The sequence below is a fragment of the Pelobates fuscus genome, chromosome 3 (assembly GCF_036172605.1).
Source record: "Pelobates fuscus isolate aPelFus1 chromosome 3, aPelFus1.pri, whole genome shotgun sequence".
NCBI lineage: Eukaryota > Metazoa > Chordata > Amphibia > Anura > Pelobatidae > Pelobates > Pelobates fuscus.
The window spans coordinates 382,717,729-382,732,507 of record NC_086319.1 but is presented as its reverse complement, the minus strand read 5'-3'; the positions used below and the strand labels follow the sequence as shown (position 1 = coordinate 382,732,507).

General features: G+C 43.0%; 1 protein-coding gene across 1 annotated transcript in view; it reads right to left on the bottom strand.

The window, feature by feature from the left end:
* Positions 1–1,671: 1,671 nt before the first annotated feature.
* Positions 1,672–14,779, bottom strand: part of LOC134601474 (uncharacterized) — a 30,481-nt gene continuing 17,373 nt past the window's right edge. Inside the window, exons 8-10 of the mRNA XM_063445970.1 lie at positions 3,852–3,949; positions 3,599–3,767; positions 1,672–2,806 (exon numbers count right to left, since the gene is read on the bottom strand). Coding sequence (XP_063302040.1) covers positions 1,948–2,806; positions 3,599–3,767; positions 3,852–3,949 — 1,126 coding nt within the window. The 3' untranslated portion in view covers positions 1,672–1,947. The remainder of the gene's footprint in view (positions 2,807–3,598; positions 3,768–3,851; positions 3,950–14,779) is intronic.

The following is a 14,779-nucleotide window of genomic DNA, read 5'->3' as shown; positions in this document are numbered from 1 at the left end:
GCATCTCTTAAAAATAGCAAATACTCCATACCACACCTTTCAGATCATAGCACTTGAAGATACAGAAAAGCAATAACACTGCTGACTTTTATAGTGATATGGCATTCATGCAGAATGCTCTTTGGATTTTCTGATTTTACTGCATTTTTTCTTCTTTGCGTGTGTGCGTGTACACACACACACACACACACACACACACACTCTCTCGCTCGCTCTCCTGTAAAGCACAAGAACCGCTACAGATTAATGGTAAAGTTCTGAAGCTAGTAGGCAACCTTCAGAACTCCAAATGTTATGGACTACATCTCCCATAATGCTCTTACAGCCATAATGGTGGAAAAGCATCAGCAGAGATTTAGACACCTCGAATTCTGAGAGTTGCCTACCTCTGTTCTAGAATGTTTTTTTCTTAACACTCCATATGAAGACGCTGAAGGCTCCTTTTCTAGAGATGCATTGGGTCAATGCTTCTCTACAAGGAGATGCTGATTGGTGCAGCGCAGTAGCCTTTCTATACTTCCCTTTGGTAATAATTCTCAGCCAGTAGAGGAGCTGTGGGACTGGTGTATATAGGGTAAGTTAGTACGTGCATTTGAATACGTCTGGAGGAGAGGGCTTCATCTAAATAGATAACATAACACCAACGTTACAAATATAAATTTTAGAACTTTTGTACTTGCAAAGCTGAGCAACGACTCTTCTAGGCTATGTGATCCGACCCGACCTCAAACTCCTGTCTGTCAGAAGATGTACAAGATATGTACTTTATCCCCAGACACAGTTTCACAACGTCTATCTTTTTGTGTACATCAGTATTATCAAATGGAGGTGGGGTATAAAAACACAATAGGAAGGGTATTGAGAGAGAATGCAAATCGATATGGTGGGAAAGTAGCAGAGCTGGAGGTGAGAGTGGAATGTGTCCCTATAGGAGAGAGCAAGAGGAAGGTTTGAGAGATAGAAGTTACTCATGGAAGCCATGAGCAATCCTGAAAAGATGGGTTTTGAAGGACTTCTTAAAGGATTGAAGACTAGGGGAGAGTCTTACAGTGGTAGGAAGGCTGTTCCAAAGGAATGTCGCCGTCCGTGAAGTTCTGCAGGCGTGAATTTGAAGTAAGGGTGCGAGCAGCAGACAGGAGAAGGTCACCAGTAGAGCGGAGAGACCGAGAGGGGGCATACCTATGAATCAGTGAAGTAACGTAAGAGGGGCTAGAGTTAGTTAGAGCTTTATAGGCAAGGGTTAGTATTTTAAATTGACACCTGTAGGGTACAGGAAGCCAGTGTAAGGATTGACAGAGGGGTGTGGTGTGAGAAGCGACAGGAGAGAAAGATCAGCATTCATCACAGATTGTAGGGGGGCAGTACGGCTTACAGAAAATTATTTTTGCCTCGATTTTAAAGCATTACCTTTAGATTTACATTGAAAAGAATGAATTGCTTAAAAAGAACCTGAAGCGTACCTTTAACCCCTTAAGGACCAAACTTCTGGAATAAAAGGGAATCATGACATGTCACACATGTCATGTGTCCTTAAGGGGTTAAGCTTGGTGCATTTCCTCAACCGGGTCAGTCACAGATAAGTTTTAAAGATATTTACATTTAAAACATCGAGAGAGAAATAAATATTTTAAAAACACTTTATTTAAAAGACACAAAGATTGTGTAGTGAATTAGTCATGTGATACTACAGGATGCAAGTGCAGAAATAAATATGGTGCAATATGTATTCATTACAAAACATTAATATCCTCAGGGGAAAAAGAAAAACACAGCAATGTGCATGTAAAGGAAAGCGCTAAAGTGATCTAATTCAGTGGACAATACTTATATAGACCAGAACCCAGCTATTGGAGGGCTAGGATTAAAAATTAATGAATAAATTGTGTGTGTTAACATGTGGTCTGTATGCTTTAAATATAGTACATCTTTCACAAGATTAACCAATGGTTACATAGAGCAGTCCACAAACTGGTCCAGCAGGTCTCCACGCAGGTGGGGTGTAGTAAAAGTTTTAGAACAACATCCACGGTCACGATTGGAAGGACACGAGCGTCTTAAGTGTTGGGCAGCCCGTTTATGGCTCGAGAAGGACAAGGAGTTTTTGTCATGACAAGATAGACGTCTGTACTCAGAGCGACAATCTCTACAAGGTTGGGTGTCCCTTGACCTGCTCCTAGAAATGTGTTCTTGATTCAGAGTTTCTCGTGACCGACTTGTGCGGCTAGATCTAGGCTGGCGATTCTTCCTTGAGCTGCTTCTATCGCCATGTTTATGGTAATGCAGCTCGTTTTCCTGGGCAGTGAAGTCAATTTCTGGAGGAATGTTCTCCTTTAACTCCTCTCTATGTTGCAGATGAAGACCTTCCATGTAGCCCTCTCCTGGATGAAAAGTATCTCTGGAATGATTTCTACAGATTTCAATTGCTCCATGTGAATTCTCGTTACCCAGCCAAAAATGGACACCGTCTCGGTGATCAGTCATGTACAACTGTGGGATACCACTGTAATGTGTGGTATCTTCATCACATTGGTGATGTTCTTCAGAATACTTTGGGGTTCGAACTTGTGATGCTTTACACTGAGCATGTGTTGGTACTGCTTTGTAGTCATCCCTGGGGGAGGATACCCTTTCAAATTGAGGTGAATCCTCCGAATACAGAGAATCTGTCTCACAACTAGTTCTGGTTCTCTCACATGCCATCATAACGGTCTTGGAATTCTCTTGGCAAAATACAGATGGTGTTCCCTCGTAGAGTTGCTCTCGCAGAGAGTTCTTCATCTCACGCCTTCTGTGTTTGGATGATGCCCTACAAGATGTAGACAGACATATCAAGTCAACATTTTAATATCACATCACCTGTTATCGAATCTCTCCCCCCCCCCCAAGTAAGATCAGAGATCCATTACTTATTTTATTTAACCGCTACATGAATAATAGGATAAGGAGACAGTGCCCATAGACCCCCAGAACAATATCATTACTACTACAATCATCTGTCATGGTTTTGTCGCATAGAGTGCCCATTAAATATATTTTATTAAAATACTTTAGATTGCAAGCTCAGAGGGTTCTGTATAAAAAGGGCTTCAGCTCACATACAAGGTATTTACTTTTTGTATTGGTCTGTTTATGTTTATTTACCGTCTCCCCCTCCCTCCCCATGGGTCAGGGGGTCACAAACACTAGCTTCAGCTAGGATTTAGGTTTGAGTCCTTACACTCACTAAAACTAAAAATTACCCCTTCTCCCACTTGTATAACTGAATTTTACACTTGCACTGGGTAAAATAAGTAAATAAAATCCTTTTTTGTAACCCTTTTTTCCCCTTCTTTTTTCCAAGATGACTAATTGGTATTTTGGGAATTAAATCAATGGTAAAGTAATAAGGAAAAAAAAATGATGCAAAGAAATATTAAAGAATAAAAAAAAAAGGTCAAAAAGAATTATTTCTAGGCATTACATAATAACAGTCACAAGTGGATAGTAACAGTTTTACACGTAACAGAATGGAGCGTGTGCACAAAAGCTGATGCAAATGCATCAATTTTTTGTAAATCACCCCAATATCTTCCAACACTGGTCATGCAGTTGCTTTTACCTGCCAGTAGAGGCTATGCCCAAAACCCGGTAAAGATCCTCGGAGCCGGGCGTGTCTGGGTCCACATGATGACGTGGCACAGACAAAGGGGTTGGTCTAGGGCAAAGGTAGGGAGTCATGCTGAATTTGACCGGCTTTGCTGATGGGGGTCGGATGCGTGGCCCTGGTGCTTAAAGGGAAAAAAAAAAAGAAATCAAATTAGATGAACCAGACAGGCAAGTCTCAGAGAGGAAAACATCATATTTCTACTCACATTCACTCATTGAGGACAAGCTGTCACTCCTGGACTCATCTGCATCAGAATCACTCTTCCGATATCTTCGTTCGCGTCTTTGGGACATCAATACAGACCTTAGAAAGAAGAAGGTTAAACCCTAGTATTTGTTTAAGTCCACAAAACTACTGGCACTTTATTTTTTTTACTATTAATAAATAATTTTTTTACTCAACTTGATTTAGTCAAATTTGATTAAACACACGCACATACCTTTCAATAACTGGCAGGTGTGTTATCAGGACATGTGGTTGGGCTTTCTAAGGGGCGTTAAGTGATGCAACTTGTGTCGCTGGTAACACCCACAATGTGCCGCCCAGTGTGGGTAGTGTGAGTGTCTTCCCACTGAAGGGGGCATGTAAGCCTGGCGTTGAGCATGCCAAGACAACAAACTGCTTCCCGGCTGACTGCTTGCAAAAGCATGCAGCTGAAGTACTCTCTGCATTGCCCTAATGCCTGCAGAACTTGTTTCTATGGTGTTCCTGGATGCTTAAAGAGGGGCTGCTGGGAGCCATGCAAACATATTCTAGATGTGAGCATTATGTAAAAACTAACTAGTTTAACTTGGTCAAATAGTATCTGAATAAATTAGAAACTAGTCACTTTAGAATTTGGTAACCAATTTAATGAAATTACTTCTCAAAATAGATGTGTAGAAAAAAAAAAAGAAAACAAACAAACAGTCGTTGACAGGATGTCACTCGCGACATATATGAGAGGGGCTGCGCTGTGTATAATGTAACAGAAAGGAGCTGTATAAATACAGATATTACTAGGATCCCACCCCAGAGGGGGCCTCGCTGTGTATAATGTAATAGAAAGGAGCTGTATAAATACAGATATTACTAGGATCCCACCCCAGAGGGGGCTGTGCTGTGTATAATGTAACAGAAAGGAGCTGTATAAATACAGATATTACTAGGATCCCACCCCAGAGGGGGCCTCGCTGTGTATAATGTAACAGAAAGGAGCTGTATAAATACAGATATTACTAGGATCCCACCCCAGAGGAGGCTGCGCTGTGTATAATGTAATAGAAAGGAGCTGTATAAATACAGATATTACTAGGATCCCACCCCAGAGGGGGCTGCACTGTGTATAATGTAATAGAAAGGAGCTGTATAAATACAGATATTACTAGGATCCCACCCCAGAGGGGGCTGCACTGTGTATAATGTAATAGAAAGGGGCTGTATAAATACAGATATTACTAGGATCCCACCCCAGAGGGGGCTGCACTGTGTATAATGTAATAGAAAGGAGCTGTATAAATACAGATATTACTAGGATCCCACCCCAGAGGGAGCAGCGCTATGTATAATGTAATAGAAAGGAGCTGTATAAATACAGATATTACTAGGATCCCACCCCAGAGGGGGCTGCACTGTGTATAATGTAATAGAAAGGGGCTGTATAAATACAGATATTACTAGGATCCCACCCCAGAGGGGGCTGTGCTGTGTATAATGTAATAGAAAGGAGCTGTATAAATACAGATATTACTAGGATCCCACCCCAGAGGGGGCTGCACTGTGTATAATGTAATAGAAAGGAGCTGTATAAATACAAATATTACTAGGATCCCACCCCAGAGGGGGCTGTGCTGTGTATAATGTAACAGAAAGGAGCTGTATAAATACAGATATTACTAGGATCCCACCCCAGAGGGGGCCTCGCTGTGTATAATGTAACAGAAAGGAGCTGTATAAATACAGATATTACTAGGATCCCACCCCAGAGGGGGCTGCACTGTGTATAATGTAATAGAAAGGGGCTGTATAAATACAGATATTACTAGGATCCCACCCCAGAGGGGGCTGTGCTGTGTATAATGTAATAGAAAGGAGCTGTATAAATACAGATATTACTAGGATCCCACCCCAGAGGGGGCCGCGCTGTGTATAATGTAACAGAAAGGAGCTGTATAAATACAGATATTACTAGGATCCCACCCCAGAGGGGACTGCGCTGTGTATAATGTAATAGAAAGGAGCTGTATAAATACAGATATTACTAGGATCCCACCCCAGAGGGGGCCGCGCTGTGTATAATGTAACAGAAAGGAGCTGTATAAATACAGTTATTACTAGGATCCCATCCCAGAGGGGGCTGCGCTGTGTATAATGTAATAGAAAGGAGCTGTATAAATACAGATATTACTAGGATCCCACCCCAGAGGGGGCTGTGCGGTGTATAATGTAACAGAAAGGAGCTGTATAAATACAGATATTACTAGGATCCCACCCCAGAGGGGGCTGCGCTGTGTATAATGTAACAGAAAGGAGCTGTATAAATACAGATATTACTAGGATCCCACCCCAGAGGGGGCTGCGCTGTGTATAATGTAATAGAAAGGAGCTGTATAAATACAGATATTACTAGGATCCCACCCAGAGGGGGCTGCGCTGTGTATAATGTAATAGAAAGGAGCTGTATAAATACAGATATTACTAGGATCCCACCCCAGAGGGGGCTGCGCTGTGTATAATGTAATAGAAAGGAGCTGTATAAATACAGATATTACTAGGATCCCACCCCAGAGGGGGCTGTGCGGTGTATAATGTAACAGAAAGGAGCTGTATAAATACAGATATTACTAGGATCCCATCCCAGAGGGGGCCGCGCTGTGTATAATGTAACAGAAAGGAGCTGTATAAATACAGATATTACTAGGATCCCACCCCAGAGGGGGCTGCGCTGTGTATAATGTAATAGAAAGGAGCTGTATAAATACAGATATTACTAGGATCCCACCCCAGAGGGGGCTGCGCTGTGTATAATGTAATAGAAAGGAGCTGTATAAATACAGATATTACTAGGATCCCATCCCAGAGGGGGTTGCACTGTGTATAATGTAATAGAAAGGAGCTGTATAAATACAGATATTACTAGGATCCCACCCCAGAGCGGGCTGCGCTGTGTATAATGTAATAGAAAGGAGCTGTATAAATACAGATATTATTAGGATCCCACCCCAGAGGGGGCTGCGCTGTGTATAATGTAATAGAAAGGAGCTGTATAAATACAGATATTACTAGGATCCCACCCCAGAGGGGGCCTCGCTGTGTATAATGTAACAGAAAGGAGCTGTATAAATACAGATATTACTAGGATCCCACCCCAGAGGGGGCTGTGCGGTGTATAATGTAACAGAAAGGAGCTGTATAAATACAGATATTACTAGGATCCCATCCCAGAGGGGGCTGCGCTGTGTATAATGTAATAGAAAGGAGCTGTAGAAATACAGATATTACTAGGATCCCACCCCAGAGGGGGCTGCGCTGTGTATAATGTAATAGAAAGGGGCTGTATAAATACAGATATTACTAGGATCCCATCCCAGAGGGGGCTGCGCTGTGTATAATGTAATAGAAAGGAGCTGTATAAATACAGATATTACTAGGATCCCACCCCAGAGGGGGCTGTGCGGTGTATAATGTAACAGAAAGGAGCTGTATAAATACAGATATTACTAGGATCCCACCCCAGAGGGGGCTGCGCTGTGTATAATGTAATAGAAAGGAGCTGTATAAATACAGATATTACTAGGATCCCACCCCAGAGGGGGCCGCGCTGTGTATAATGTAACAGAAAGGAGCTGTATAAATACAGATATTACTAGGATCCCACCCCAGAGGGGGCTGCGCTGTGTATAATGTAATAGAAAGGAGCTGTATAAATACAGATATTACTAGGATCCCACCCCAGAGGGGGCTGCGCTGTGTATAATGTAATAGAAAGGAGCTGTATAAATACAGATATTACTAGGATCCCATCCCAGAGGGGGTTGCACTGTGTATAATGTAATAGAAAGGAGCTGTATAAATACAGATATTACTAGGATCCCACCCCAGAGCGGGCTGCGCTGTGTATAATGTAATAGAAAGGAGCTGTATAAATACAGATATTACTAGGATCCCACCCCAGACGGGGCCTCGCTGTGTATAATGTAATAGAAAGGAGCTGTATAAATACAGATATTACTAGGATCCCACCCCAGAGGGGGCTGTGCGGTGTATAATGTAACAGAAAGGAGCTGTATAAATACAGATATTACTAGGATCCCATCCCAGAGGGGGCTGCGCTGTGTATAATGTAATAGAAAGGAGCTGTAGAAATACAGATATTACTAGGATCCCACCCCAGAGGGGGCTGCGCTGTGTATAATGTAATAGAAAGGGGCTGTATAAATACAGATATTACTAGGATCCCATCCCAGAGGGGGCTGCGCTGTGTATAATGTAATAGAAAGGAGCTGTATAAATACAGATATTACTAGGATCCCACCCCAGAGGGGGCTGTGCGGTGTATAATGTAACAGAAAGGAGCTGTATAAATACAGATATTACTAGGATCCCACCCAGAGGGGGCTGCGCTGTGTATAATGTAATAGAAAGGAGCTGTATAAATACAGATATTACTAGGATCCCACCCCAGAGGGGGCTGTGCGGTGTATAATGTAACAGAAAGGAGCTGTATAAATACAGATATTACTAGGATCCCACCCAGAGGGGGCTGCGCTGTGTATAATGTAATAGAAAGGAGATGTATAAATACAGATATTACTAGGATCCCACCCCAGAGGGGGCCGCGCTGTGTATAATGTAACAGAAAGGAGCTGTATAAATACAGATATTACTAGGATCCCACCCCAGAGGGGGCCTCGCTGTGTATAATGTAACAGAAAGGAGCTGTATAAATACAGATATTACTAGGATCCCACCCCAGAGGGGGCTGCGCTGTGTATAATGTAATAGAAAGGAGCTGTATAAATACAGATATTACTAGGATCCCACCCCAGAGGGGGCTGCGCTGTGTATAATGTAATAGAAAAGAGCTGTATAAATAGAGATATTACTAGGATCCCACCCCAGAGGGGGCTGCGCTGTGTATAATGTAACAGAAAGGAGCTGTATAAATACAGATATTACTAGGATCCCACCCCAGAGGGGGCCTCGCTGTGTATAATGTAACAGAAAGGAGCTGTATAAATACAGATATTACTAGGATCCCACCCCAGAGGGGGCTGCGCTGTGTATAATGTAATAGAAAGGAGCTGTATAAATACAGATATTACTAGGATCCCACCCCAGAGGGGGCTGCGCTGTGTATAATGTAATAGAAAGGAGCTGTATAAATACAGATATTACTAGGATCCCACCCCAGAGGGGGCTGCGCTGTGTATAATGTAATAGAAAGGAGCTGTATAAATACAGATATTACTAGGATCCCATCCCAGAGGGGGTTGCACTGTGTATAATGTAATAGAAAGGAGCTGTATAAATACAGATATTACTAGGATCCCATCCCAGAGGGGGCTGCGCTGTGTATAATGTAATAGAAAGGAGCTGTAGAAATACAGATATTACTAGGATCCCACCCCAGAGGGGGCTGCGCTGTGTATAATGTAATAGAAAGGGGCTGTATAAATACAGATATTACTAGGATCCCATCCCAGAGGGGGCTGCGCTGTGTATAATGTAATAGAAAGGAGCTGTATAAATACAGATATTACTAGGATCCCACCCCAGAGGGGGCTGTGCGGTGTATAATGTAACAGAAAGGAGCTGTATAAATACAGATATTACTAGGATCCCACCCAGAGGGGGCTGCGCTGTGTATAATGTAATAGAAAGGAGCTGTATAAATACAGATATTACTAGGATCCCACCCCAGAGGGGGCTGTGCGGTGTATAATGTAACAGAAAGGAGCTGTATAAATACAGATATTACTAGGATCCCACCCAGAGGGGGCTGCGCTGTGTATAATGTAATAGAAAGGAGATGTATAAATACAGATATTACTAGGATCCCACCCCAGAGGGGGCCGCGCTGTGTATAATGTAACAGAAAGGAGCTGTATAAATACAGATATTACTAGGATCCCACCCCAGAGGGGGCCTCGCTGTGTATAATGTAACAGAAAGGAGCTGTATAAATACAGATATTACTAGGATCCCACCCCAGAGGGGGCTGCGCTGTGTATAATGTAATAGAAAGGAGCTGTATAAATACAGATATTACTAGGATCCCACCCCAGAGGGGGCTGCGCTGTGTATAATGTAATAGAAAAGAGCTGTATAAATAGAGATATTACTAGGATCCCACCCCAGAGGGGGCTGCGCTGTGTATAATGTAACAGAAAGGAGCTGTATAAATACAGATATTACTAGGATCCCACCCCAGAGGGGGCCTCGCTGTGTATAATGTAACAGAAAGGAGCTGTATAAATACAGATATTACTAGGATCCCACCCCAGAGGGGGCTGCGCTGTGTATAATGTAATAGAAAGGAGCTGTATAAATACAGATATTACTAGGATCCCACCCCAGAGGGGGCTGCGCTGTGTATAATGTAATAGAAAGGAGCTGTATAAATACAGATATTACTAGGATCCCACCCCAGAGGGGGCTGCGCTGTGTATAATGTAACAGAAAGGAGCTGTATAAATACAGATATTACTAGGATCCCATCCCAGAGGGGGCTGCGCTGTGTATAATGTAATAGAAAGGAGCTGTATAAATACAGATATTACTAGGATCCCACCCCAGAGGGGGCTGCGCTGTTTATAATGTAATAGAAATGGGCTGTATAAATACAGATATTACTAGGATCCCATCCCAGAGGGGGCTGCGCTGTGTATAATGTAATAGAAAGGAGCTGTATAAATACAGATATTACTAGGATCCCATCCCAGAGGGGGCTGCACTGTGTATAATGTAATAGAAAGGAGCTGTATAAATACAGATATTACTAGGATCCCACCCCAGAGGGGCTGCACTGTGTATAATGTAATAGAAAGGAGCTGTATAAATACAGATATTACTAGGATCCCACCCCAGAGGGGGCTGTGCGGTGTATAATGTAACAGAAAGGAGCTGTATAAATACAGATATTACTAGGATCCCACCCAGAGGGGGCTGCGCTGTGTATAATGTAATAGAAAGGAGCTGTATAAATACAGATATTACTAGGATCCCACCCCAGAGGGGGCCGCGCTGTGTATAATGTAACAGAAAGGAGCTGTATAAATACAGATATTACTAGGATCCCACCCCAGAGGGGGCCTCGCTGTGTTTAATGTAACAGAAAGGAGCTGTATAAATACAGATATTACTAGGATCCCACCCCAGAGGGGGCTGCGCTGTGTATAATGTAATAGAAAGGAGCTGTATAAATACAGATATTACTAGGATCCCACCCCAGAGGGGGCTGCGCTGTGTATAATGTAATAGAAAGGAGCTGTATAAATACAGATATTACTAGGATCCCACCCCAGAGGGGGCTGCGCTGTGTATAATGTAACAGAAAGGAGCTGTATAAATACAGATATTACTAGGATCCCACCCCAGAGGGGGCCTCGCTGTGTATAATGTAACAGAAAGGAGCTGTATAAATACAGCTATTACTAGGATCCCACCCCAGAGGGGGCTGCGCTGTGTATAATGTAATAGAAAGGAGCTGTATAAATACAGATATTACTAGGATCCCACCCCAGAGGGGGCTGCGCTGTGTATAATGTAATAGAAAGGAGCTGTATAAATACAGATATTACTAGGATCCCACCCCAGAGGGGGCTGTGCGGTGTATAATGTAACAGAAAGGAGCTGTATAAATACAGATATTACTAGGATCCCACCCAGAGGGGGCTGCGCTGTGTATAATGTAATAGAAAGGAGCTGTATAAATACAGATATTACTAGGATCCCACCCCAGAGGGGGCCGCGCTGTGTATAATGTAACAGAAAGGAGCTGTATAAATACAGATATTACTAGGATCCCACCCCAGAGGGGGCCTCGCTGTGTATAATGTAACAGAAAGGAGCTGTATAAATACAGATATTACTAGGATCCCACCCCAGAGGGGGCTGCGCTGTGTATAATGTAATAGAAAGGAGCTGTATAAATACAGATATTACTAGGATCCCACCCCAGAGGGGGCTGCGCTGTGTATAATGTAATAGAAAGGAGCTGTATAAATACAGATATTACTAGGATCCCACCCCAGAGGGGGCTGCGCTGTGTATAATGTAATAGAAAGGAGCTGTATAAATACAGATATTACTAGGATCCCACCCCAGAGGGGGCTGCGCTGTGTATAATGTAACAGAAAGGAGCTGTATAAATACAGATATTACTAGGATCCCATCCCAGAGGGGGCTGCGCTGTGTATAATGTAATAGAAAGGAGCTGTATAAATACAGATATTACTAGGATCCCACCCCAGAGGGGGCTGCGCTGTGTATAATGTAATAGAAAGGGTCTGTATAAATACAGATATTACTAGGATCCCATCCCAGAGGGGGCTGCGCTGTGTATAATGTAATAGAAAGGAGCTGTATAAATACAGATATTACTAGGATCCCATCCCAGAGGGGGCTGCACTGTGTATAATGTAATAGAAAGGAGCTGTATAAATACAGATATTACTAGGATCCCACCCCAGAGGGGCTGCACTGTGTATAATGTAATAGAAAGGAGCTGTATAAATACAGATATTACTAGGATCCCACCCCAGAGGGGGCTGTGCGGTGTATAATGTAACAGAAAGGAGCTGTATAAATACAGATATTACTAGGATCCCACCCAGAGGGGGCTGCGCTGTGTATAATGTAATAGAAAGGAGCTGTATAAATACAGATATTACTAGGATCCCACCCCAGAGGGGGCTGCGCTGTGTATAATGTAATAGAAAGGAGCTGTATAAATACAGATATTACTAGGATCCCACCCCAGAGGGGGCTGCGCTGTGTATAATGTAACAGAAAGGAGCTGTATAAATACAGATATTACTAGGATCCCACCCCAGAGGGGGCCTCGCTGTGTATAATGTAACAGAAAGGAGCTGTATAAATACAGATATTACTAGGATCCCACCCCAGAGGGGGTTGCACTGTGTATAATGTAATAGAAAGGAGCTGTATAAATACAGATATTACTAGGATCCCACCCCAGAGCGGGCTGCGCTGTGTATAATGTAATAGAAAGGAGCTGTATAAATACAGATATTATTAGGATCCCACCCCAGAGGGGGCTGCGCTGTGTATAATGTAATAGAAAGGAGCTGTATAAATACAGATATTACTAGGATCCCACCCCAGAGGGGGCCTCGCTGTGTATAATGTAACAGAAAGGAGCTGTATAAATACAGATATTACTAGGATCCCACCCCAGAGGGGGCTGTGCGGTGTATAATGTAACAGAAAGGAGCTGTATAAATACAGATATTACTAGGATCCCATCCCAGAGGGGGCTGCGCTGTGTATAATGTAATAGAAAGGAGCTGTAGAAATACAGATATTACTAGGATCCCACCCCAGAGGGGGCTGCGCTGTGTATAATGTAATAGAAAGGGGCTGTATAAATACAGATATTACTAGGATCCCATCCCAGAGGGGGCTGCGCTGTGTATAATGTAATAGAAAGGAGCTGTATAAATACAGATATTACTAGGATCCCACCCCAGAGGGGGCTGTGCGGTGTATAATGTAACAGAAAGGAGCTGTATAAATACAGATATTACTAGGATCCCACCCCAGAGGGGGCTGCGCTGTGTATAATGTAATAGAAAGGAGCTGTATAAATACAGATATTACTAGGATCCCACCCCAGAGGGGGCCGCGCTGTGTATAATGTAACAGAAAGGAGCTGTATAAATACAGATATTACTAGGATCCCACCCCAGAGGGGGCTGCGCTGTGTATAATGTAATAGAAAGGAGCTGTATAAATACAGATATTACTAGGATCCCACCCCAGAGGGGGCTGCGCTGTGTATAATGTAATAGAAAGGAGCTGTATAAATACAGATATTACTAGGATCCCATCCCAGAGGGGGTTGCACTGTGTATAATGTAATAGAAAGGAGCTGTATAAATACAGATATTACTAGGATCCCACCCCAGAGCGGGCTGCGCTGTGTATAATGTAATAGAAAGGAGCTGTATAAATACAGATATTACTAGGATCCCACCCCAGAGGGGGCCTCGCTGTGTATAATGTAATAGAAAGGAGCTGTATAAATACAGATATTACTAGGATCCCACCCCAGAGGGGGCTGTGCGGTGTATAATGTAACAGAAAGGAGCTGTATAAATACAGATATTACTAGGATCCCATCCCAGAGGGGGCTGCGCTGTGTATAATGTAATAGAAAGGAGCTGTAGAAATACAGATATTACTAGGATCCCACCCCAGAGGGGGCTGCGCTGTGTATAATGTAATAGAAAGGGGCTGTATAAATACAGATATTACTAGGATCCCATCCCAGAGGGGGCTGCGCTGTGTATAATGTAATAGAAAGGAGCTGTATAAATACAGATATTACTAGGATCCCACCCCAGAGGGGGCTGTGCGGTGTATAATGTAACAGAAAGGAGCTGTATAAATACAGATATTACTAGGATCCCACCCAGAGGGGGCTGCGCTGTGTATAATGTAATAGAAAGGAGCTGTATAAATACAGATATTACTAGGATCCCACCCCAGAGGGGGCTGTGCGGTGTATAATGTAACAGAAAGGAGCTGTATAAATACAGATATTACTAGGATCCCACCCAGAGGGGGCTGCGCTGTGTATAATGTAATAGAAAGGAGATGTATAAATACAGATATTACTAGGATCCCACCCCAGAGGGGGCCGCGCTGTGTATAATGTAACAGAAAGGAGCTGTATAAATACAGATATTACTAGGATCCCACCCCAGAGGGGGCCTCGCTGTGTATAATGTAACAGAAAGGAGCTGTATAAATACAGATATTACTAGGATCCCACCCCAGAGGGGGCTGCGCTGTGTATAATGTAATAGAAAGGAGCTGTATAAATACAGATATTACTAGGATCCCACCCCAGAGGGGGCTGCGCTGTGTATAATGTAATAGAAAGGAGCTGTATAAATACAGATATTA